Source organism: Sesamum indicum, linkage group LG4 (genome assembly GCF_000512975.1).
Source record: "Sesamum indicum cultivar Zhongzhi No. 13 linkage group LG4, S_indicum_v1.0, whole genome shotgun sequence".
Taxonomy (NCBI): domain Eukaryota; kingdom Viridiplantae; phylum Streptophyta; class Magnoliopsida; order Lamiales; family Pedaliaceae; genus Sesamum; species Sesamum indicum.
In genome coordinates, this window is record NC_026148.1 from 9504186 (window position 1) to 9524037 (window position 19852).

General features: G+C 36.2%; 3 protein-coding genes and 1 pseudogene across 3 annotated transcripts in view; 2 read left to right on the forward strand and 2 right to left on the reverse strand.

Moving 5' to 3' along the window:
- Positions 1–6424, forward strand: part of LOC105160411 (putative cell division cycle ATPase) — a 7275-nt gene extending 851 nt beyond the window's left edge. Inside the window, exons 2-16 of the mRNA XM_011077777.2 lie at positions 912–1033; positions 1132–1220; positions 1318–1353; positions 1595–1688; positions 2559–2601; positions 2680–2780; positions 3240–3304; positions 3475–3971; positions 4066–4153; positions 4246–4386; positions 4594–5162; positions 5240–5378; positions 5464–5532; positions 5640–5771; positions 5944–6424. Of these exons, the coding sequence (XP_011076079.1) occupies positions 912–1033; positions 1132–1220; positions 1318–1353; positions 1595–1688; positions 2559–2601; positions 2680–2780; positions 3240–3304; positions 3475–3971; positions 4066–4153; positions 4246–4386; positions 4594–5162; positions 5240–5378; positions 5464–5532; positions 5640–5771; positions 5944–6057 (2299 nt within the window). The 3' untranslated portion in view covers positions 6058–6424. The remainder of the gene's footprint in view (positions 1–911; positions 1034–1131; positions 1221–1317; positions 1354–1594; positions 1689–2558; positions 2602–2679; positions 2781–3239; positions 3305–3474; positions 3972–4065; positions 4154–4245; positions 4387–4593; positions 5163–5239; positions 5379–5463; positions 5533–5639; positions 5772–5943) is intronic.
- LOC105160413 (F-box protein At5g52880) lies at positions 7586–10178 on the forward strand. Its single transcript, XM_011077778.2, has 6 exons — positions 7586–7888; positions 8008–8162; positions 8612–8699; positions 8834–8979; positions 9663–9808; positions 9945–10178. The coding sequence occupies exons 1-6, from the start codon at positions 7680–7682 to the stop codon at positions 10059–10061; spliced, it is 861 nt and encodes a 286-aa protein (XP_011076080.1). The 5' UTR covers positions 7586–7679; the 3' UTR covers positions 10062–10178.
- LOC105160414 lies at positions 10898–13095 on the reverse strand (annotated as a pseudogene).
- LOC105160415 (probable membrane-associated kinase regulator 2) lies at positions 16969–18523 on the reverse strand. Its single transcript, XM_011077779.2, has 2 exons — positions 17519–18523; positions 16969–17390 (listed from the first exon to the last, which is right to left on the reverse strand). Exons 1-2 carry the CDS (start codon positions 18399–18401, stop codon positions 17290–17292), a joined length of 984 nt encoding a protein of 327 aa, XP_011076081.1. The 5' UTR covers positions 18402–18523; the 3' UTR covers positions 16969–17289.

Sequence of the window (19852 nt, forward strand, 5' to 3'; positions counted from 1 at the left end):
AAACAAAAAAAAAAAAAAAATGGCGGTTTGATTGTTCTGAATAGCATCAGAAGATTCAGAACATTCTTGATGCTTACTTTTTGTTATGGATTTCATCGTTATCGTATCGTGTCTGGCTGGACAATTTCTCTGGATTAGTTTTCTTTCAGAAATATTTATTTTGAAGCATCGATAGGTACCACTGAACGATTGTAACCAAAAACACGATTCTCTTGTTAAAGGTGACCGGCAAAGTTTCATGGTTTTAGTTTCGGAAAGGGGAAATTGCAGTGTCAAAACAGAAGTTCATTTATCATAATTAACTTCTTATTATAATTCCTTTAAATAATTTTGAATTAGATTTTCCTCAAAAATAGGAGAGTTTTAAACATATGTCCCTCAGGTCCAACAAAAGAGTATTCATTGTCTCTGCAGTTTTAATTATAATGTGGTTTCCCTATTAGCAAAGCTGTCAAGAGTATGGCACTTAAACTTTCTTGAAACCACTTTGTGCAACCTGTTGAATTTGTCAACATTTGTTTTTTTGAGCGGAAGGATTGTTGAATGACATAGGAAAAACTTGAAGATATATTAGTAGTTACTTGTACGTTTTTTGGTTTTCCTGGATTCAGGACTCTAACTTCGCTGCAGGATGTATCGAAGTGTAGGTTCTGTTCTAGATATAAAAGATTTTGATTCTCTATATATGTGATTGAACAGTTGCTATGTCCTTCTGAGCTTGGAATTTTAAGGCAGCAATATATTTAAGTCATTTTACTCTTTGCACCAAGGGTTAACAAACATTTTCCAGGTGTTAGATAGCCCATTCCAATTTCCACCCCTTTCTTTACCAATTTCATAGCACTTGGGCAAAACTGGACATGGTATCATTTAGTAACACCATATTCCACTCTCTTTGATGAATTTGACAGTGAGCGGACACGTGTGTTATTAACAAATGCAGCGTATGTTCATCTAAAACACTTTGATGTATCTAAGCACACTCGAAATCTTTCTCCTGCAAGTCGGGCTATATTGCTCTCTGGGCCTGCAGGTATGCACGGCATTTTTAATTCATTATTCTGTTGCATGCTAATAATTCATCTCCATTTTGTTCTTGCTTTATCTTATTACAGCTGTTTCCTTTTGTAGAACTATACCAGCAGATGCTTGCCAAGGCTCTAGCACATTATTTTGAAGCAAAGTTGATATTGCTGGATATAAATGATTTTTCACTTAAGGTGGTTCTTGTTAATGTCATTATCTTCTAATGCTGAGTCTTCCTGGATACTTGTACTTACATACGTTCTCTTCTATGTATTTGCTCAACGACCACAGATCCAAAGCAAGTATGGTCTCACCAAGAAAGACCCTGTAAGCACTATTTCCACTACTAAGAAGAATGAAGAGATTTAGTACCCTGAATCCTAGGTTATAATTTCTGTATATGGTAGTTCCAGAACTCTTTTGACCAAAAGTGTGGTCAGCAAATTTGCATGCATGCTGTATGCTGTTAGAACCAATTTATGAAACATCGATTATATTGTTATTTGTTTCTGATATAAAATAATTGTTTAGAGTTGAAGTATACTAATTCAATTTTATCCGATTGTAGTCTCTCAAGAGGTCTATCTCAGAAGCAACATTGGAACGAATGTCCAGTTTTCTTGGTTCCTTCTCTATTCTTCCACACACAATTGATAACAGAGGTACGAATATAGTACATGTTGTAGTCTATTTTTATGTACCATTTGAATGCTACGTGTTACAGTGTTTTGGTGGCTTGTGATATGCATCCTAGTATGATTTGTGTTTTTATCATTTACTCTTGTCATTAACATGTCAATAACATTTAATATGTGAATGAGCACAAGTGTGTGTTTTAGTATCTAAGACAGTAGATCTATCTGACAAGATCTTATGATCATATATTTCTTTTTCCCGCATTTTTCACATCTTTATCTTTTTTGGTTGCAATGGAGCTCTGTGGAAGAATTTCAAATTGGATAGATGTGTCCGCCTATGGGAAGAACTCAGTGTTTACCGGTTTACACTTCATTAGGTTCCTGCTTAGGAATCTTAATGTTTTTTAATTTTACATGTTAAAATAGGAATATCAAGTCATTTGAATTGCTAACATGGAAAACCAATATAGACTGGAGGGGCGTCCATCAGCACTTGTGAATCACAAAGCATAGACACCAGATAAGATATGATATGTTTGTGTAAAAGATAGAAGACTGAGACAATGAAGTTACATCTGTTTGATAAACTCTCTAGGAAGTGAATTTTCATCAGTTATAGAAATACAGATTATGCATTAACAAAAATCAGAAGGCAGCTATACTATTAGAATCTGAAGCAATGACTTAGAAAGAACTTGCTCCTACCTGAAAATATGGATGTGTTTTCTTTCTTTCTTTCTCTTCTTTTTCTTCTTCTCTTTTGCTTCCCCTACCTGTTTTTGCATCTCTTGAGTTGTGTTATTATATTTGACAAAAATATATTGCACGATTATTTTTTCAATTTCACTCAATCTATTTTAGCAACATGCGGCTTATCAAAATTTTTTAATGAAGGCACATTACCAAGACAAAGAAGTGGATTGGATGCTACAATAAGGTATACTTAACTAAATTCAGTTAAGACAAAATGCTAATTTAGACTGAATGACTGACTGACGCTCTATGATTATTAAAGGAATACTGAAGGAGTCAATAATTCTCTAAGGCATCGGAGAACTTCCTCTGTCTCTTCAGATATGAGCAGCATCAGTGCCTTGTCATCTTCTTCAAATCCAGGTTTGCAAAGAGTTCTCCTCAACTGTAATTGATGGCCATATGTCTGTTTCTGTTGCAAGCTTGAAGTGTATGGTCCAAACAGCAATTTGATTGCTTCTAGCTTTTCGTCCAAAATCCATTATGTTTCAAGGAATGGTATATATATCAGCAACAACGAAGTGAATTTCTTAGACCTTTCTCTGCTTCTTAACACCCATAGTTTCTTTGCTCTCAATCCCCCTATCTAGGCTTTTGGACAAGCATCCCATTCGATGTACTTCCCCAAAAGCTTGTAATCAATTTAGTTAATTCTAAATTCCACATAGGACTTTTTAGTGTACGTATGCTCCTTCCAATAGCATTACTTCTAATGATTACTAATTTTACACCATGTACTTTCCAGCATGTCCCAAGTACTTATTGATAGGAACTGTCAAATGGAATGTAACATCTTACCGATCTTTGATTTGACTTTGTTAGCTCTCTCCAAGCGGATCAGCAGCTGGTCTTTTGACGAGAGAGCCTTCTTACAGTCACTTTATAAGGTAAGTGCATTATCAGCTGATGGCTCATGTCAAATGAATGGCACACATCTGACTGCACAGATCTTCTGATATCTTCTGCAGTTTTGATGACTCTTATGCTTCATTTTCCTTTAGAATATGTTGGCTTTTTGAATTTTCATTTGATACTAATAAAGAAATATTGCTTGCAGGTGATGGTTTCAGTTTCTCAAACAAGTTGTGTCATTCTCTACATACGGGATGTCGAGAGAAATTTTCTCCAGTCGTCCAGAATATACAAATTATTCGACAAACTGTTGAAGAAAATAACAGGATCAGTTTTGGTCCTGGGTTCCCGGATTTTGGACCTTGATGAGGATTCTGGGGAAGTAGATGAGAGACTACGTCTTTTATTTCCTTACAATATCGAGATTAGGCCACCAGAAGATGAAACTCATCTTGTAAGCTGGAAAACTCAACTGGAAGAGGATATGAGAAGGATCCAGTTGCAGGATAACAAGAATCATATTGCTGAAGTACTTGCCGAAAATGATCTTGAGTGTGATGATCTAGGATCAATCTGTCATGCTGATACCATGGTCCTAAGTAACTACATAGAGGAAATTGTGGTTTCCGCTATATCATATCATTTGATGAATAACAAGAACCCAGAGTATCGTAATGGGAAGCTTGTTATATCATCTAACAGGTAGATATGAAATAATGTGTTCTTTGTTCAGTATTCATTTCTTTTCAATTTTTTATGCTGCCCTCAAATTCTAATGTTACTGGATTTTCTGCAGTTTATCCCACGGATTAAGCATTTTTCAAGGGGGTAAAAGTGGTGGCAAAGATACCCTCAAAATGGACACTAATGCTGAATGTTTTAAGGTTTGTTTTTCTATTGTTCTGCTTTTCCAGACTTTTGACAAACTTTCTCAAAATGTCACTTTATTTAAATTTATTGTTTGGATAAATATTAGGGTACTGAAGTGAAAGAGAATGCTGGAGCAAAACCTGAATCAAAATCTGAAAATCCAACATCTGAGAGCAGGGGCGAGGCAGAAAAATCAACTTCTTCAACAAAGTCAGATGGCGAGAATGCAGTGATCTCAAAGCCCCCTGTAAGTCCTACACTTGCCAATCTAGACCATAACCATGCTGAAATCATAGATAAAGAAAATGCTGATGCCTGCAGAGAAAGGTTCCAGACTTTGTCGAACCTATTTCCCTTTCTTTTACACAGCACTGAACTTTTAGTTAGCTTTCTACTCTTCATCCACATGTATTTTGTTTCTTTACTCTTGATTGAGTGTGTCTTGATTATGAAGGAAGCTCCTCCGGACAATGAATTTGAAAAGCGCATTAGGCCAGAAGTTATCCCTGCAAATGAGATTGGTGTGACATTTTCCGATATTGGTGCTCTGGATGAGATTAAAGAATCACTTCAGGAGCTGGTCATGCTTCCTCTTCGAAGGCCAGACCTGTTCAATGGTGGGCTTCTTAAGCCTTGCAGAGGCATACTGCTCTTTGGTCCACCAGGTACGGGAAAAACAATGCTTGCCAAGGCCATTGCCAATGAGGCAGGGGCTAGCTTCATAAATGTCTCAATGTCGACTATCACTTCGAAATGGTTTGGAGAAGATGAAAAGAATGTCCGAGCTCTTTTCACTCTTGCTGCAAAGGTGTCCCCTACAATCATTTTTGTGGATGAGGTCGACAGTATGCTTGGGCAGCGGACAAGAGTTGGCGAGCATGAGGCAATGCGAAAAATTAAAAATGAATTCATGACACATTGGGATGGGCTACTAACAAAACCCGGGGAACGCATTCTTGTTCTTGCAGCAACTAACAGACCTTTTGACCTTGATGAAGCAATTATCAGGCGGTTCGAGCGTAGGTATGCTCAATCATACATGCCATATTGTCATGCATATTATATACAATCATACTAAGATTCATTTTTATGTTAAATAGAATAATGGTTGGCCTGCCATCAGTGGAGAACAGAGAAATGATCTTGAGAACCCTTTTGGCAAAAGAAAACGTGGAAGAAGACCTTGATTTCAAAGAGCTCGCAGCAATGACAGAAGGATATAGTGGAAGCGACCTCAAGGTCTGAATTGTTTATTTAGATTGTCGGTCAAATTTTTAGTTCCAGTCATCTGAAACTAACTTGTGACTGTAACTACTGAGAGCAGAATCTGTGCGTAACAGCTGCTTACCGCCCAGTTAGAGAACTCATACAGCAAGAGAGACAGAAGGACAAGGTACATTAACATTTTGAATCAGAAACTGTACTGTTTTATCTACCTCTCCCAATTACAAGTCCCATAACATTTCCTCAACGCTGGTATTGATCACTTTGTTTACTTAGGAAAAGAAACAGAGAGATGTAGAAGGCGAGAGCTCTAAAGATGCTTCTGCTACCAACGAGGAAACTAAAGAGGAAAAAGTAATTTCTTTAAGGCCCTTAAACATGGAAGACATGAGGCAGGCAAAGAATCAGGTACCACAACGAATCTCTTCTTTCTAAATACCACTTGGAAATTCTAATATCTACAATGCTCGACAATTTTTTATTGGTAAAAACATTCTTATTATACTTCCACCGGTTCTCCCTTCATAACTCTCTTGAATGAAACAATGTTTCTTAAACAAACATTTCACCGGCCGTGCAGGTTGCTGCTAGTTTTGCCTCTGAGGGATCCGTGATGAGCGAGTTAAAGCAATGGAACGAACTATACGGAGAAGGAGGTTCAAGAAAGAAACAGCAGCTATCTTATTTCCTTTAAAGTATCGGGAACATGCAATTTGAGATAGTGATCGGTTTTGTTCTCTGTGAATGCGGCAACAAATCCTTGACTGAAGCGGAGCTGTTTGGACTAAAACAAGAACCTGAATTCCAGGGTATTGCCGCAAATGCTCTTTTTTGATCCTGTATCAATTGATTAGTGTGAGTCAATTAGTCACATTGTTGGAGTGCATTATTAAAGACAGACGATGGATCAATATCTTAGAACCTATAGAAATGCTATCTCAATTGGAATTTGTAAGCCAATAGCAATAGAGATGTGTTATTTTATATAGTATGTATTATTCTGTATATTGTAAATCACAGCGTGTAAATCTAAATGCAAATCTTGTAACTTCATTCCTTCATCCCATCCGTTCATTATACTTTAGTACTGTATTTATATACGTTGATGTATTGCTACTATTCATCAGGACAGGCAGAGTTACAGAAGAACATTGTCCAAATTCTACTCAAATTTGATTAAGCTTTACATTTGCATATTCAAATGAAGTAAGAATCGCTAATATGCACAAATCTACATGGTTGCTGATCTATCGGGTATAGTTTGTGAATGCATCAGGAAATATATTAATGGTTTTTTTATATGATTACATTATTATTTTAAGAGAATTATCAATATATTGATATATTTTTTGATAGTAATCAAATTACAAGTATTAGTAACAGAAAGACAATCACTCACATTGGTTGCGCAAACCCGTAACTTCGTACTTGGTCCTTAATTTCATATATATTTTTGTAGATTTTAACCTTAATCATTAAAATGAACTTACATGAAGTGCCTTAAATATGTGGACATGTCTAATAAAATTCATATTCATGAATCATACTTGTCCATAAATCTCCATTTTGTGTTTTTGGATTAAGATAATCTCATATTTGTTTGTGGAACTCAATCCAAGTCCTCAAACACTTTTTAAAGAAAAATACCTAGTATAATTAATCAATATAGCAATTCATTCAATAAATTTGCTTTATAATATATTGAATAAATTACAAAACGCATATTGAATGAGATAAATACACATTATAATAAATGTATATTAAGTGAAACAAATACCCATCAATTGATATGTAATGGCAAAGTGTCCATGAAATGAATGTTGTTTTTGGACCATGGATCTGTTGAATTTGTATTTTATTAATGTGTAGACAATCTATGATAAATTATTAGTTTATTTATAACTAACATATCTGATACCATAATATATACTTAATAAATCGAAAAAATTCACATACGTGCAGTATACAACTTTGATCCAAGGGGCTTTGATTCTATGTTTCCCTTGGGACGACGTCGTTCCAAATTCCAGTCGTGCCCATCTACAAAAGACCAACTAATTAGTTACCAACGCCCCAAAAAACAGAAAATTAAATATAATAAGTGAAGAAATCAAAAGACTTTTGGGGCATTGGTCGGATTAAGCAAAGTATGAGGGTCGTAAGTATAATTCACCACAAACTAAAAGAAGGGGAAAAAAGCAACTGAAATCTCATTTATGCCCTCCAAATCGACGTATTCTTCGATCCCTGACTCCTGAAAGCTGAAACAAACAAATTTCTTTCCCTGAATTTCTTCCAATCTTACAAAATTTTCAGATGGGAGCAGATACTCGAAAAGGCATCTGTAATCCAATCGATAGATACCAAACTTTAAGGCTCAAAGAATCCCTCTCCACACCATTTCAATACATACTCGCCTGTAAAGAATTGAGCTTTATCCTTAAAAATGCATACTCAAAATTCCCCAAAAATCTCCAATCGCTCATTTTCCTGGACACCCTTTTCGCCTTCAGCCTCCTCCCTGAGTAAGCCAATAAATTCCCACCTGTTTTTTTCCTAATTTTCGTGATATCTTTAGTTTACTCAATCGAGGTTCTTTTTTTTTTCCTTTCCTTTTTCTGGGTATTTTTTGTTTGAAATTTAGGATGCAGACGCAGTCTGCAATTTCAGCTGCTAATTCCCTTTTGCAAAGTGCGGAATTTGCTTTGCCGAAGCAAAAACGAGCGACGGCAGTTACGGAGCACAAGCAAGCAGTTGTTGCGAGTAAGAGGAAGATCAAAGCAAAACAAGAGGAAGAAGGTGTTTCTTTTTTCCTTTTCCTTTTATTTTGATTGGCTGATATTTCTGTGGTCTTGTGATTGGATGTCGAAGTAGTTTTTTGGGCTGAATAATTTCGAAGAAATATTATGCGCCAATTATGCCTCGTAATGCCGCGGGAGGGGACTGTAAAATCTTACTATGCTATCTGTTATTTCAGTGCCTTTGGTCTTATTTTGATCATCTTGTTCCTTCAAAATGGTGTTTCTTGTAGCATTGTTTGGTTCTGGCGATCATTTTCAGTTGGAGCAAAAATATTATCTCACTACTAGACTTGATTTTCCATTTACTTGACCCAAGGCATATTCACTAAACTGTTTAGCTTACTACAAGTTTCTGTTTCTTGCTATTGGATCTTTGATACGTGCGCAGTGCAAAATTCTTAATGGTACTTATCAGAGCAAGTAGTATTTTGTTTTTCCGTGTTCCAGGTATAATTCCGCTTCCACAGGATGTTCTTATACATATATTTAGCTTCTTAGATATGCAGTCTCTGGTTTCTGCTTCTGCAGTCTGCCGGTACTTTCTCTTCTGGTTGCTCAAATTTGCTGCTTGTTTAAAATCATGTTTCTAGCATGTATGTTTTGGTCTTCTTTCCTGAATCACATAAGCTAAGTGGCGCAGCAGTTCCTTATCCCGGCATAAAAATACAGGTCATGGAATGTTGCAGCTAGTGATGACCATCTCTGGGAATTCTTATATGCTATTTACTATTGCGGTTCTGGCAATGTTTGTCCAAATGGCATGGCTACTGGGGTTGGTATTGACTGGAGATGTGCTTTTAAAATAGCCTATAAAGGTATGTTAGAGCTCTGGTAAAGTACAATACCATGGGAAGTACTGCTTATGGCACTCGTTCTCATTTTCTTTTATTCTTTAGGCTTCATTTATCATTTCATTTTGAGGGTCTTGGGGTGTTTGGTGATGGGAATTGGGAAGGCAAGTAAACAATATGTAATGTTGTGTAGAATTATTTAGATATGGAAGGAAGATTATATACCAGAATATGGAGGGTTTGATGATATTTGACTGCAAATAAATGAGAAAAGGCATGCCTCAAGCTCAAAGTTCATTTGTGGGAAGCCAATACTACAAACTGTAGTGAACATATGATAAAATACCAATATATTCTTGTTTAGTAGGATCGCAATAGATTTAACACGCCCACCTGGTATCTACATGTTGGATTGCCATGTCATAAGAAGAATACATATATGTATTTGATATCAATGGCTAACACATCCATTATCTATCATTTGACTGATATATACTTGTGCTGAATCATTTAACGGAAATGATGAGTCTGCATATTCTGCGCCATCATGCTTCTATGCTTATGTAGCACCACTGAGGCAGTGAGATCATTGATTTATTGTGTGTGTCGTAATATGGCTTAATGGGTCATTATTTCTCATCATCAAATGCTGAGAATCCAATCTATCGTTCTCACCTTGTAATTGTGGTTCTGTGTGTTTAATGCAGGCACTTGCTATAGAAAATTCAAATCTTATAGGGGCTACTGTTCAAGTTGCTGTTCAGTTGTTTGGCTAAGTAGCAACAGATGTGCCAATAAATCAAATATAAAAGATGGCAGCAACCACCAAATCAAGCCTATCTCAAGGCAACAGGTAAACTCTACAAATCAAGCTCTTTTTCTCTAATGGCTGCATACCTTTGTTTTAGGAGGATTTTTGTCCAACCTTTTCATGTTTAGCATCAAGAATACGTGTAGCATCTCAACTGATTTTTATGTGGTTTTGCCAGATTGTGGAGTTTATTTTAGATGGCTTCCTGGTATCAGAATCTTCTTCAGATAGTGACAGTGATCCTGAAGATGTGTCTATGTTGAAGCTGTGGGCCTATCCTAGGAAGATAGGGTAAGAATAGCCTAGATTAGGCGGATTGAGTTTTAAAGTGCTTTGTATCTCCATAAAAGATGTTATGCAAATGGTAAAAAAATATTATTATATCCATGAAAGATGTTCATAATTAGATTTCTGATCTTCTGTTTCTCTGTTGTACCCATTAGTTTTAACTCCAAAAGAGCAATTGGATTTTTTTCTATTTCATCTGCTAAACCACGAGAAAACTTGACCATCGTGATACCTAAAGAATGAAATAGTGAATAGAGCTAGTATTTGTAAGGATGGATTGAGCCTCTAATCCACATTTTGCCATGGTTTGCTACAAGAAATTTGCATTAGGGTGCATTGTATTACTCCAATCAATAGATTCAACATACACGAACAAAAATTATTAATTTATCTCACCCGGCCACTAAAAGGTTGTGCACCAAATTTCTTCACAGGATTGCATAATGTAGTAACTTACCTTTATGATTAATGATTTCTTGGTCTTTGTGCCACCAATTCCTGTTATTCGACCATACTGATTGGACGGAAATACCAAGATTAATAAAGTTTCATTTCTCTAGGACAGAAGTTGACATGTAGCTTCTGAGCAATCAATAGATTCAACATACATCCTCATCCTTGCAGATAACACTTCTTCAAAAGATGGTAAAACATGGACCATTTTCAGCACCTTTTGGGGCCAAATGCAATAAATCCTCTCATCAGGCAATACTTGAGAACGATAACATACTTTGGAACTATATTGTGTGCATCGAAAGATACGTTGTTGATGCATCATTAATATCCTAATAGGTCAAAAGAAATTCTAGAGTCATTTTCAGTATGCTGAACAACCCGAAAGAAAATCATCATAATGCCAATTAGTATGTATTCGGCTATCAATGAAGCATTTTAATTTAAAAACTGTTGTGGCAACACAATCTCAAAACTGCCCAATTAAATACCTGAACTGTTTTAAATTATGAACCCATAGTAAAAAGAAACCTAAACATGGGTTCTGAGACAACTGAGCCACAACAACAAAGGAAAAACACAGCTACCCAAGCGCCTAGCAGCAACACCATCTCATAGGGTCTAGGCAAACTTCTTATCTTTGAGCGGACCTTTTGGAATCTTACTCAAAACCTTAACATTGAACACTGCATATTGTTTCTTGAGCTCAGCCTCAGCTTTCTCAGCAAAAGCATCAACCTTGTCCTCGTATTTTTCATAAAGCACAGGTACAGTGAGCAACAAAACAAAACCTGTCAAGGTCGGAAGAGGAAAGCCAAGAGAAAAAAAGGTCAGGAGATGCAGATGACTCTCGCTTATAGTAATACCGAGATCGAAGCCTGCAAGTTACTTACATATGTAGAACAGAGTAAGGAAGTTCAAGCAGCCTCCCAGTATTGAAAAAACCCAAAGTCCAGCTATCACCTATAGATTAAGGAAGCAACATTCTACTGAGCATGGAACCAATTTCAATAAATCCAAATATATCATCCAAGCATTGACTGAAGTAATCAAGTAAAACAAAACATCGAGAAACTAAAGAAGCTGCAAAGTAATTCTAGCCTATATCCCAGGTATTTATCTAGTTATAACACGGCATGATACTACATATTATGTTGCACAATTACGCGAGTTATAGTATTGACATACCACAAGGAATCTCTTTAAATCTCTCCCAGATGCTATATCTCTAAGTATGGCAAAAGCTCTGTTGACTTCAATCCTAAGGGCTGATGCTAAACCCAGGACAATATCCTCAGGAAGAATGACCTGTGGGATCTTAGGTGGGGACCTGCATAACCAAGAAGTAAGAGACATGGAGAGACCATCCGCATTGAGGTGAATTTCTAGGTCACCAAGAAGCATACTTGTTAATAAAGGTGCATGCATTCGACCACAAGAACAGGATCGCCAGACCAAGGATCAGGATATGGCAAACTAGGGTGAGTAGGTGATATTCGAGCAACTCGAAAAGCACCCAAAGCGCAGTGGCAACACCAAGTACACCAGCAGAAACTTTCTTGTCCCTCCATAGGAAAATATCAGCAGCTGCCAAAAAGATAAATACATCATTACTAAGTTAAAGATTATAGAATGCCTTTTTTATCTCGTTGCGTTATTGGCACCCCAGCAAACACCACGCACAACATGAACATTCATATATAGTAACAAAAAGGAAAAAAGAGGATCGCTGTTAGTTCCAATTTGTAACTAACAATGCACATGTGCAGAATACAACTCCACATCACGGAACCTACTAAATCATTTAAATTAACTGGAAGCACAGTGAAATAGATCTGGCTCATCACCGGCAACGCAGCTTTCAAGTACTAGAAAGACAAGTCCATCAATGTTCTAAAACAGATGGGAGAAAGCATTCGGCCTTACATGTCCGAATCATTCCAACATTCAAGTATCCACTATCAAAAGAAAAGAAATCATATTGATGATGTATTTCCGCATCTTTATTGCTACCGAATCTCAGTTCCACCAGGTCAACACAACATAGGAAGCCATATCAACAAGTTAAAGGAAAACAAAAAGTCGTGCTTTCATATTTCCATTTTGCATCCTTAAACCTACAGGGTATACATGTATACCAACAATCAAGATCAGCAGAAAAGATTAATTTTTAATACGGCAAAATGCAAAAACGAGAGCAACACTAAGCATTTCCACATTAGCATCACAACCAAATCCGTAGCCATACAAAACAAATGCAACATTATACGCACATATATATACAAGCACTAGAAGTAAACAGAAATTCAGAATACAACAATCGTACGTTTTCCACCGCCTAGAACCTTGTGAACTGGCTTCTGCCGATTTGATCTTATCATCTTCGGAATCAGAAGACGAATCGCTGCCGTGGAATTTGTCGGTGATCTTATCAATGATAGATTCAGCGGCAGATTCGTGTTTCTCGTTCTCGCCTTCGTGATCGGCCATGGATTCCAAACTCCGATCTGAGCCGCCGCCGGACAGCAATACTCCTGAGCACCTTTTACGAGAATTTAGCTCTTGTGTGTGAATATACGAAAGAAAAGGAAAGGAGAATCGATTTTTTAAAAAAAGCGGCAGAGGCTCGGAGTGGCGGAGCCTGAGGCTCGAGGCTGACGGGGACCCGAGCCGGATGCTACGCGTAACGAAAATCGAGGAAAGAAATTCTCAATCTGCGTTGATGGATTCGAGGTTTAACGGACGTTTAAACTTTGACGGCATTTAGAGTAACAATTTTGAATTTCAAATTCTGTCAAATAACAATTTTTTGTCCTATTTAATTATATTATTCTATTAACTCTTTTCCTAACCATTATTTACTATATATGTTTTATTTCATATGTCATAAATTACAATTCAATTGCCAAATTGGCCCACCTTAATTAATCAATATTACAAAATAATTATTTGAAAATTTTATTTAAATTAAAAAATAGAAATAAATAAATTGCAATATACTTAACACCAATTAAAATTCAAAATACTTTTTTGGGTAAATTAAAAAAGAATTTTTAAAATTTATTTTAATTATAAATACCTTTTCGTTATATTAAAATTTCAATTTTCAAACTTGATAATCTTTATCATTACATTTTCTTAATAAAAGAAGATTAAATCATGTTGAATTCATCATAATTAAATAATTTAATTACTTTATAATATATAATTCAATTTTAATTAAGATAAGCAGTTTTATGATATTTTAAATTATAATATTTTTCTTAATAAATTAAATGAAACAACATCTAAATAAAGCAAAATGAGAAAGAGTATAGTGAAGCAAAGAATATATTCTTATTTTGGAAGGATAAAAAGAAAAAAAGAAATAAATTTGAAGTAGCGGAGAAATAAATGTGGGGGTTGACGGGGTGAAAACGTCAAAGTGAAAAGGGAACGTGCGTGCAATTAGTAAGGCGGAGAGGGGGTGGTGTGTCGTAACGCGGCAGCAGATGAGTGGTGGTCACATGATGGAGGGAGGGAAAGTGTTTGGGGAGGTGGTGGTGGGCCATATTGGGCCTATACCATTTGTACACATATGCCCCGGATCTTATCCCTCCTGACAAAAATGGAATTGTTTCTGTTTGCTAGTAAAAGTCGGAGTGAATGGTTTTTCCTCTAACATCAACCTACACCTTTCATCCTTGCAACCTAGGAATGATCTGTCTTCCCAAAGTATAGTATTCCATTTCTTTGTTTTGATTTTTTATTTAAAGTATGTTATAAAATATCACAAAATATTGGGATATTTTTTTAAAATAAGTTTTTAATATTTAAAATATAAGATGTCAGAAATTTATGAATTTTTCAAAAAAAAAAAAAGAAGTATGGAGTTTCTAACCTCTCTTTAAATCTTTTTGGCAAAAACCATTCAAATTCAATGCCCCTCTAATTTATTCTCCCAAGTCCAAGGCAAAGAAGTGGATTCCCCTTTGCTCAGCCTAGCAGGCCTCACAACAAGAGGTATCAAGTTGTTTTTTTGTTTTTTTTTTTTTTTTATCAAATTAGACTAATTAATAAGCCCAAATATCGAATAATGGGATTGCCACATCATCTAATTTTCACATGTTAAGGGCTACATTACCTTAAAAAAAATCTTTAACTAACGTCTCTTATAACAGTGAGAGACGTGCTGGATGAACCAACCAGCAAATAACCTCCCTACCTTTTTGATTGATTGCGCAAGATCCATTCAAACGGTATAATTCTTTAAGAATAACTCCAAATATGTATGATTTACTCTTGCTCGATAGCTAACATCCAGGAGGATTCCATTGATATGATGATTGCTTATAACCAATAGTTGAATCTTGTCCAAAAGTGCCTATAAATAGAGGTCTTATTGTAGTCAAAAGGTAAGTCATTTTTAAGCAATCTTACTCTATATTTTTCTTTTAATGAAACAACAAGGCTATGAGCTCCCATATCATTTTCTAAACTATACAAACTTATTTTAGGTTTCGTTTTTAATTCAAAACACTCCACACCACTTATTTTGGTATCATCTTTCATTATGCCAAGTTCTTTTTATTTTTTTTTCAAAATTCAATTATTGACTAAAAATATCATAGTGCCACTTTATTTTGCAGGTTAATCCGTAAATAATCTTAATTTTTCTACAAACATCCCTTGACCGTTGTGGTGCTACTGGACCTCTGCACGCATCAAAATTAATTATAAAATTATCATTATTAATATCTTATAAAGTCTATCATTTTATTTCATCAAAATACGTTAAAACATATGATTAAAAAAGAAATTACCATAAATTCTAAAAACTTCTTATAGTATTTAAGATTTTATAAGATTATTTTTTAAAAAAATAAAACGAAATAGCTAAAAACACACCCTCCAAGGGAAATGCCAAAAGGTCCACAGAAGTAAATGAAATTATCAAACACTCCAAGCATTTAGATATTCGGGCTTGGATCTACTTGACTCGAAATCCTTCATTTGGGCTCTCTTGCAAGGATTTCCTACGCCTAATTCATAAGGTACAGCCCACTGGGTCAAATTACACTGACCCGAATTACAATGGAGCCTAACAGATAACCACATTCTGCGGAAGCTTGGGCTTAATAAGCCGAACCAAGAAGGAGACTTGGGCCTTCTTGCAAATGGGCCAATAGTGCAGATGCAGTTCCAATTAGACTTAACCTGAAAGACAACCTCTGTACTACTAGTGCAGCGACTCCCTAAACTTTTAAGGTTGTGATTTATTTTTTATTTTTTAAGATGAAAACATTGAAATATTATTCTTTGAGTAAATCAATTACAATAATTAATATTAAAAATTCATACACGTTGGTGGTCTCCACTTTGCCAATTAAGTTAGGCATTATCTATGATTTTTAAGGTTTTACTAACAACACTTATTTAATTCTTTTTGTTTTTTATGATTTCAGATGTACTGATTTTAGATATTATAAGTAAAAGAATAAGATGAGATAATATAAATTGAGACAAAAAATATGAATAGAATAATAGTAGTCAAGGGTCCGAAAACTCTGAATCAACCACTATGTGGTTGTTGGGTTGGCTGATTTAACAATGTAGTCAACAAGAAACGTGATTTTCAGGCCTGCATTTATACTCGGGGTTGACTATAAAGCACGAGTTTATTTATTGCTTGACTGAGTCGACGCCCTCCTCACCGTAAATGATCCGTTATGTAACTTGTGCTTTGACTCTACAATTCTACCCACTTTGGTTTGGTTGCTTTTTGTTCAATTTTTCATCACACTCTTCTTGGGGTTTCTAATTGGTATACAACACTTTTTAGTACGTGTTCTTCACTTCAAATTTTACTACATTCGATTACTAGGTTAACACTTTTACTTCACTTCTTTCACCTGAACAATGTTCTTGGCAATTCAACTTTGTATTGTACTATATTTAGACTTATAACCTATGAAAATTAGGAACATCTTTCCTTGTCTTTATTCTTTTTTTTTTTTTTTTAACACAATTGAAAAAATAGGGATGACAGCCCATAGACCCTCGATTTGTGCCTGCGCACCATGTGTTTTATATATTGAGGGTTTCATAACTAACTTACTAGCACCAAAAAGCAATGTCAAATTACATGAGAATTAACAGACATAGTAGAAACCTCATATGGCTCTTTCCGCTTTAAAATTAATGCATGATATATTTACCAAAAATGTGGCTTTTTCTAGTGAGAGTGGAGAGTATAATACTTATTGTGTGTCTGAATTCACAAAAGACACATTGTTGGGAAATAGTAATAAGAATATAAGTAGTAAATGAGACTGAAGAAGGGCTCCAACTTTATCCCCAAGGCAGCAAAATTGAATGATGAAGAAAATCCAGAATAGGAAATGATCATGACTTGGATTGGAAGCAGAAGAAGACAACCCATCACAATTACACTCCAACGCAAACACACACAAAACTCAAGAGCCAGTATAATAATTTCCATGGTGATTTTGTCTTTGATTCTCCGCTTTAAAATTGGCAGACAGGGAATACACACAACACTACTTTGAAACCCATCAGTTTAACTTTTTACACAAGAAAAAACTACCCTCTCTACCTCTACCTCTACTCATTGCCCATTCACACTGCCCACTGCCTATTTTCAGATTCATTCTTTTACTGCACCTATTTTTACAAAAGAAGAAGAAAACTAAAATCCTATTATCATCATATCATATCATTTCATTTCGCCTGCATATATGACGCCATGCTCTCCTTAGCTGTTTCCATATTCCCGCTTTGATTCAAATGCTGCGTCGTTTTTGCTCCTCCCATGAATTTCTCCCTTGGACTCTCTGTTTTTCGTGGGAAGGATCGCTGGCGGATCGAAATAGTTGCGAATATTCTGAAATTTCAGCGGAGGAACAAATGATTAGGAATTTGAATCAGTAGATAATTTCCATTATTATTTAATTTCAAATTGTTTTTTGGAAGATAGTGAAATTGATCTAAACAGTGTGGTGTATCCTATACCTTGGGAAGACGAATTGTAGGATTTTTTGCAATGAAGAATGGCGCCTTGGATTCCATCATGCTGTTCCAGCAATGAATCGTCTCTCCGGCGAACCAACGGCGGCACTACTCCAACCGCTGCCGACGCTGATCGGCTCTTCCCTAAATTCCGCGTCACGATCTTAAAGCTCCCGATCCTGCTCCCCTCGGAGAACATCTTTGGAGACAAATTAACCGGCGCCGTCACCGGAGAAGAAGACGGTGTTACGGAATCCGTTGATTTCGTCTTCTTCGAGGCCTTTCCGTAAAAAGGTTTAATCAGTTTCAGATACTTGGGGACGGACTTCTCCGACGAGAGGACGTCGGAAGAAGCTTCATATTCGATGCTCTCTTTCAGCATTTTGCTTCTCAAGCTGTTGTCTCTAGCAAAAACCGGAGCAACCGGCACATCCGCCACCCTGCATTTCACGGAGAAACGGTTGCTCTGGCCTAGCTTGGATGATTTCGACAACTGATTCAGCGGACTGGCCTTCAGCTCGCCGTTTGAGGACTCAGTTTTCTCGCACTTGGAAGATTTTTTGAACCCTAGCATGAAGACTTTAAACTTGGGAGCTGAGCGCAGGATAGCAACCGGTGACAAAGGCTTAGAATTCGATGAATCATTCTTGCTCAGGAAAACATCTCGAGGAGATTCCAGGAACTGGGAATCCTTCTTCGAAGCTCCGTCTCGTTTAGTGGCACCGCGATCAGGGGACTTGAAGACCAAATCAAAGAGAGAGTCATCGTCATCGGTTTCCTCATCGTCGATGCCGAACGCAGCATTGCGCAAGTGGTCGCACTCGGAGCTAGCGTCAGCTCCGGCAGCTTCATTTCCCCAGAATTTAAGAACGCCCAGAGCTTCCATTTGAGAGAGAGAGAGAGAGAGAGAGGTGCTTAGAAAAGATTGGAGGGGGGGTTTGGTGAAAGGAAAGGAGAGTTGAGAAAGTTAATATAGAGGAAGGAATAGGTAACGTCATGTATGGAGTAAGATAGGAGGGCTGACAAGTGAGACAGAGGAGATAAAGTGAAAAAAAGGAATTAAAAAAGGTGATGCCAAACACAGCCTTGGGTTGACAGTAGTACAGCTTAAAAAATTGGACTCATCTATTCTATTCCGTTCTATTCTATGCAGTGGAGAGAGAGAGAAAGAGAGTAGAGAGTGAAATTTCTGGTGCGCCGCTCAGACTCAGACTCAGACTGAGAGAGGTCAGACTTTTGAAATTAAGAGCAGTATTAGCATTGGTATTGCTATTGGAGTGGACGGTCCAACTCAAACTGGCTCCTGCGTCCTGACCAGACCCCTCTTCAGGCTCACCACCCCCCAACTCAAAAGTTTTTGGACAAAATATATTCTCGACAACGACTCTTTCTAAAACATTTTTAAAAAAATTTTAATTTAATAGAATTGGTTGAATTTAAATTAATTATATAATAAATATAAATATATTTATTATGTGATTGATGTAAAGTTTAAAAAGAATAATTAATCACATAATATGTATATCACTTTAACTCTGTAATTAATTTAATTTAACCAAATCTAATTTGAATAAGAATTTTCTAATATTTTCCTTCATTTCTGCACAATTGAATGTTTTGCTCTGCCCTCCTCAATTACCATCAATACTTGAAATCACTTTTATAATTACAATATCCCATTAAGATATTAACTAATATTTATGTGATAATCAACTAATTATACAAGAATAAATAAAACTACAACTTTATATAATCCGACGTTTTTATGTGAGATATTGTATTATTTGATATAATTTTCATAATTTTCTTGTTAAGAAAAACGAAAGAATGAAATTTTGGATTAATATAACACCAAGTTCTCTCTCTCTCTCTTTTTTATGTCACTTAAGATTGGTCGAATAAAATGTAGCATATTTTAATCTCAAATATCATAAATTTTGAGCTTATGGATGATATGTGCTAACTCTCATAAACTGTATAACTAAAAATACATTTTAAAAGATGAGGAGGAATTGAGAGTGGTGAAGAGGAGGAAAGCAAGAATGGTTGGGAAAATGATAGAAGAAAAAGGGAATAAGTGTGGGGAGGAAGGAAGAGGAATAGGAATAGGATGATGGTGACGAGAAACTTCCAAAAAGAAAGTGAATAAAAGAGCCAAAAAGAAATTACTTTAACCAAAAAGAAAAGAAGAAATTTGTGATGTATCTTTGTTATGTGAATGTGAGCTTTCAGCTTTGCCTTTTCTGGTAGCCGGGTCAGGGTCTGGGTCAGGGTCAGACTGACTGCATTGGGTTCCGGGCTGGGCCGTAGGTGGGTTTGCACGCGGGTCATCCGACT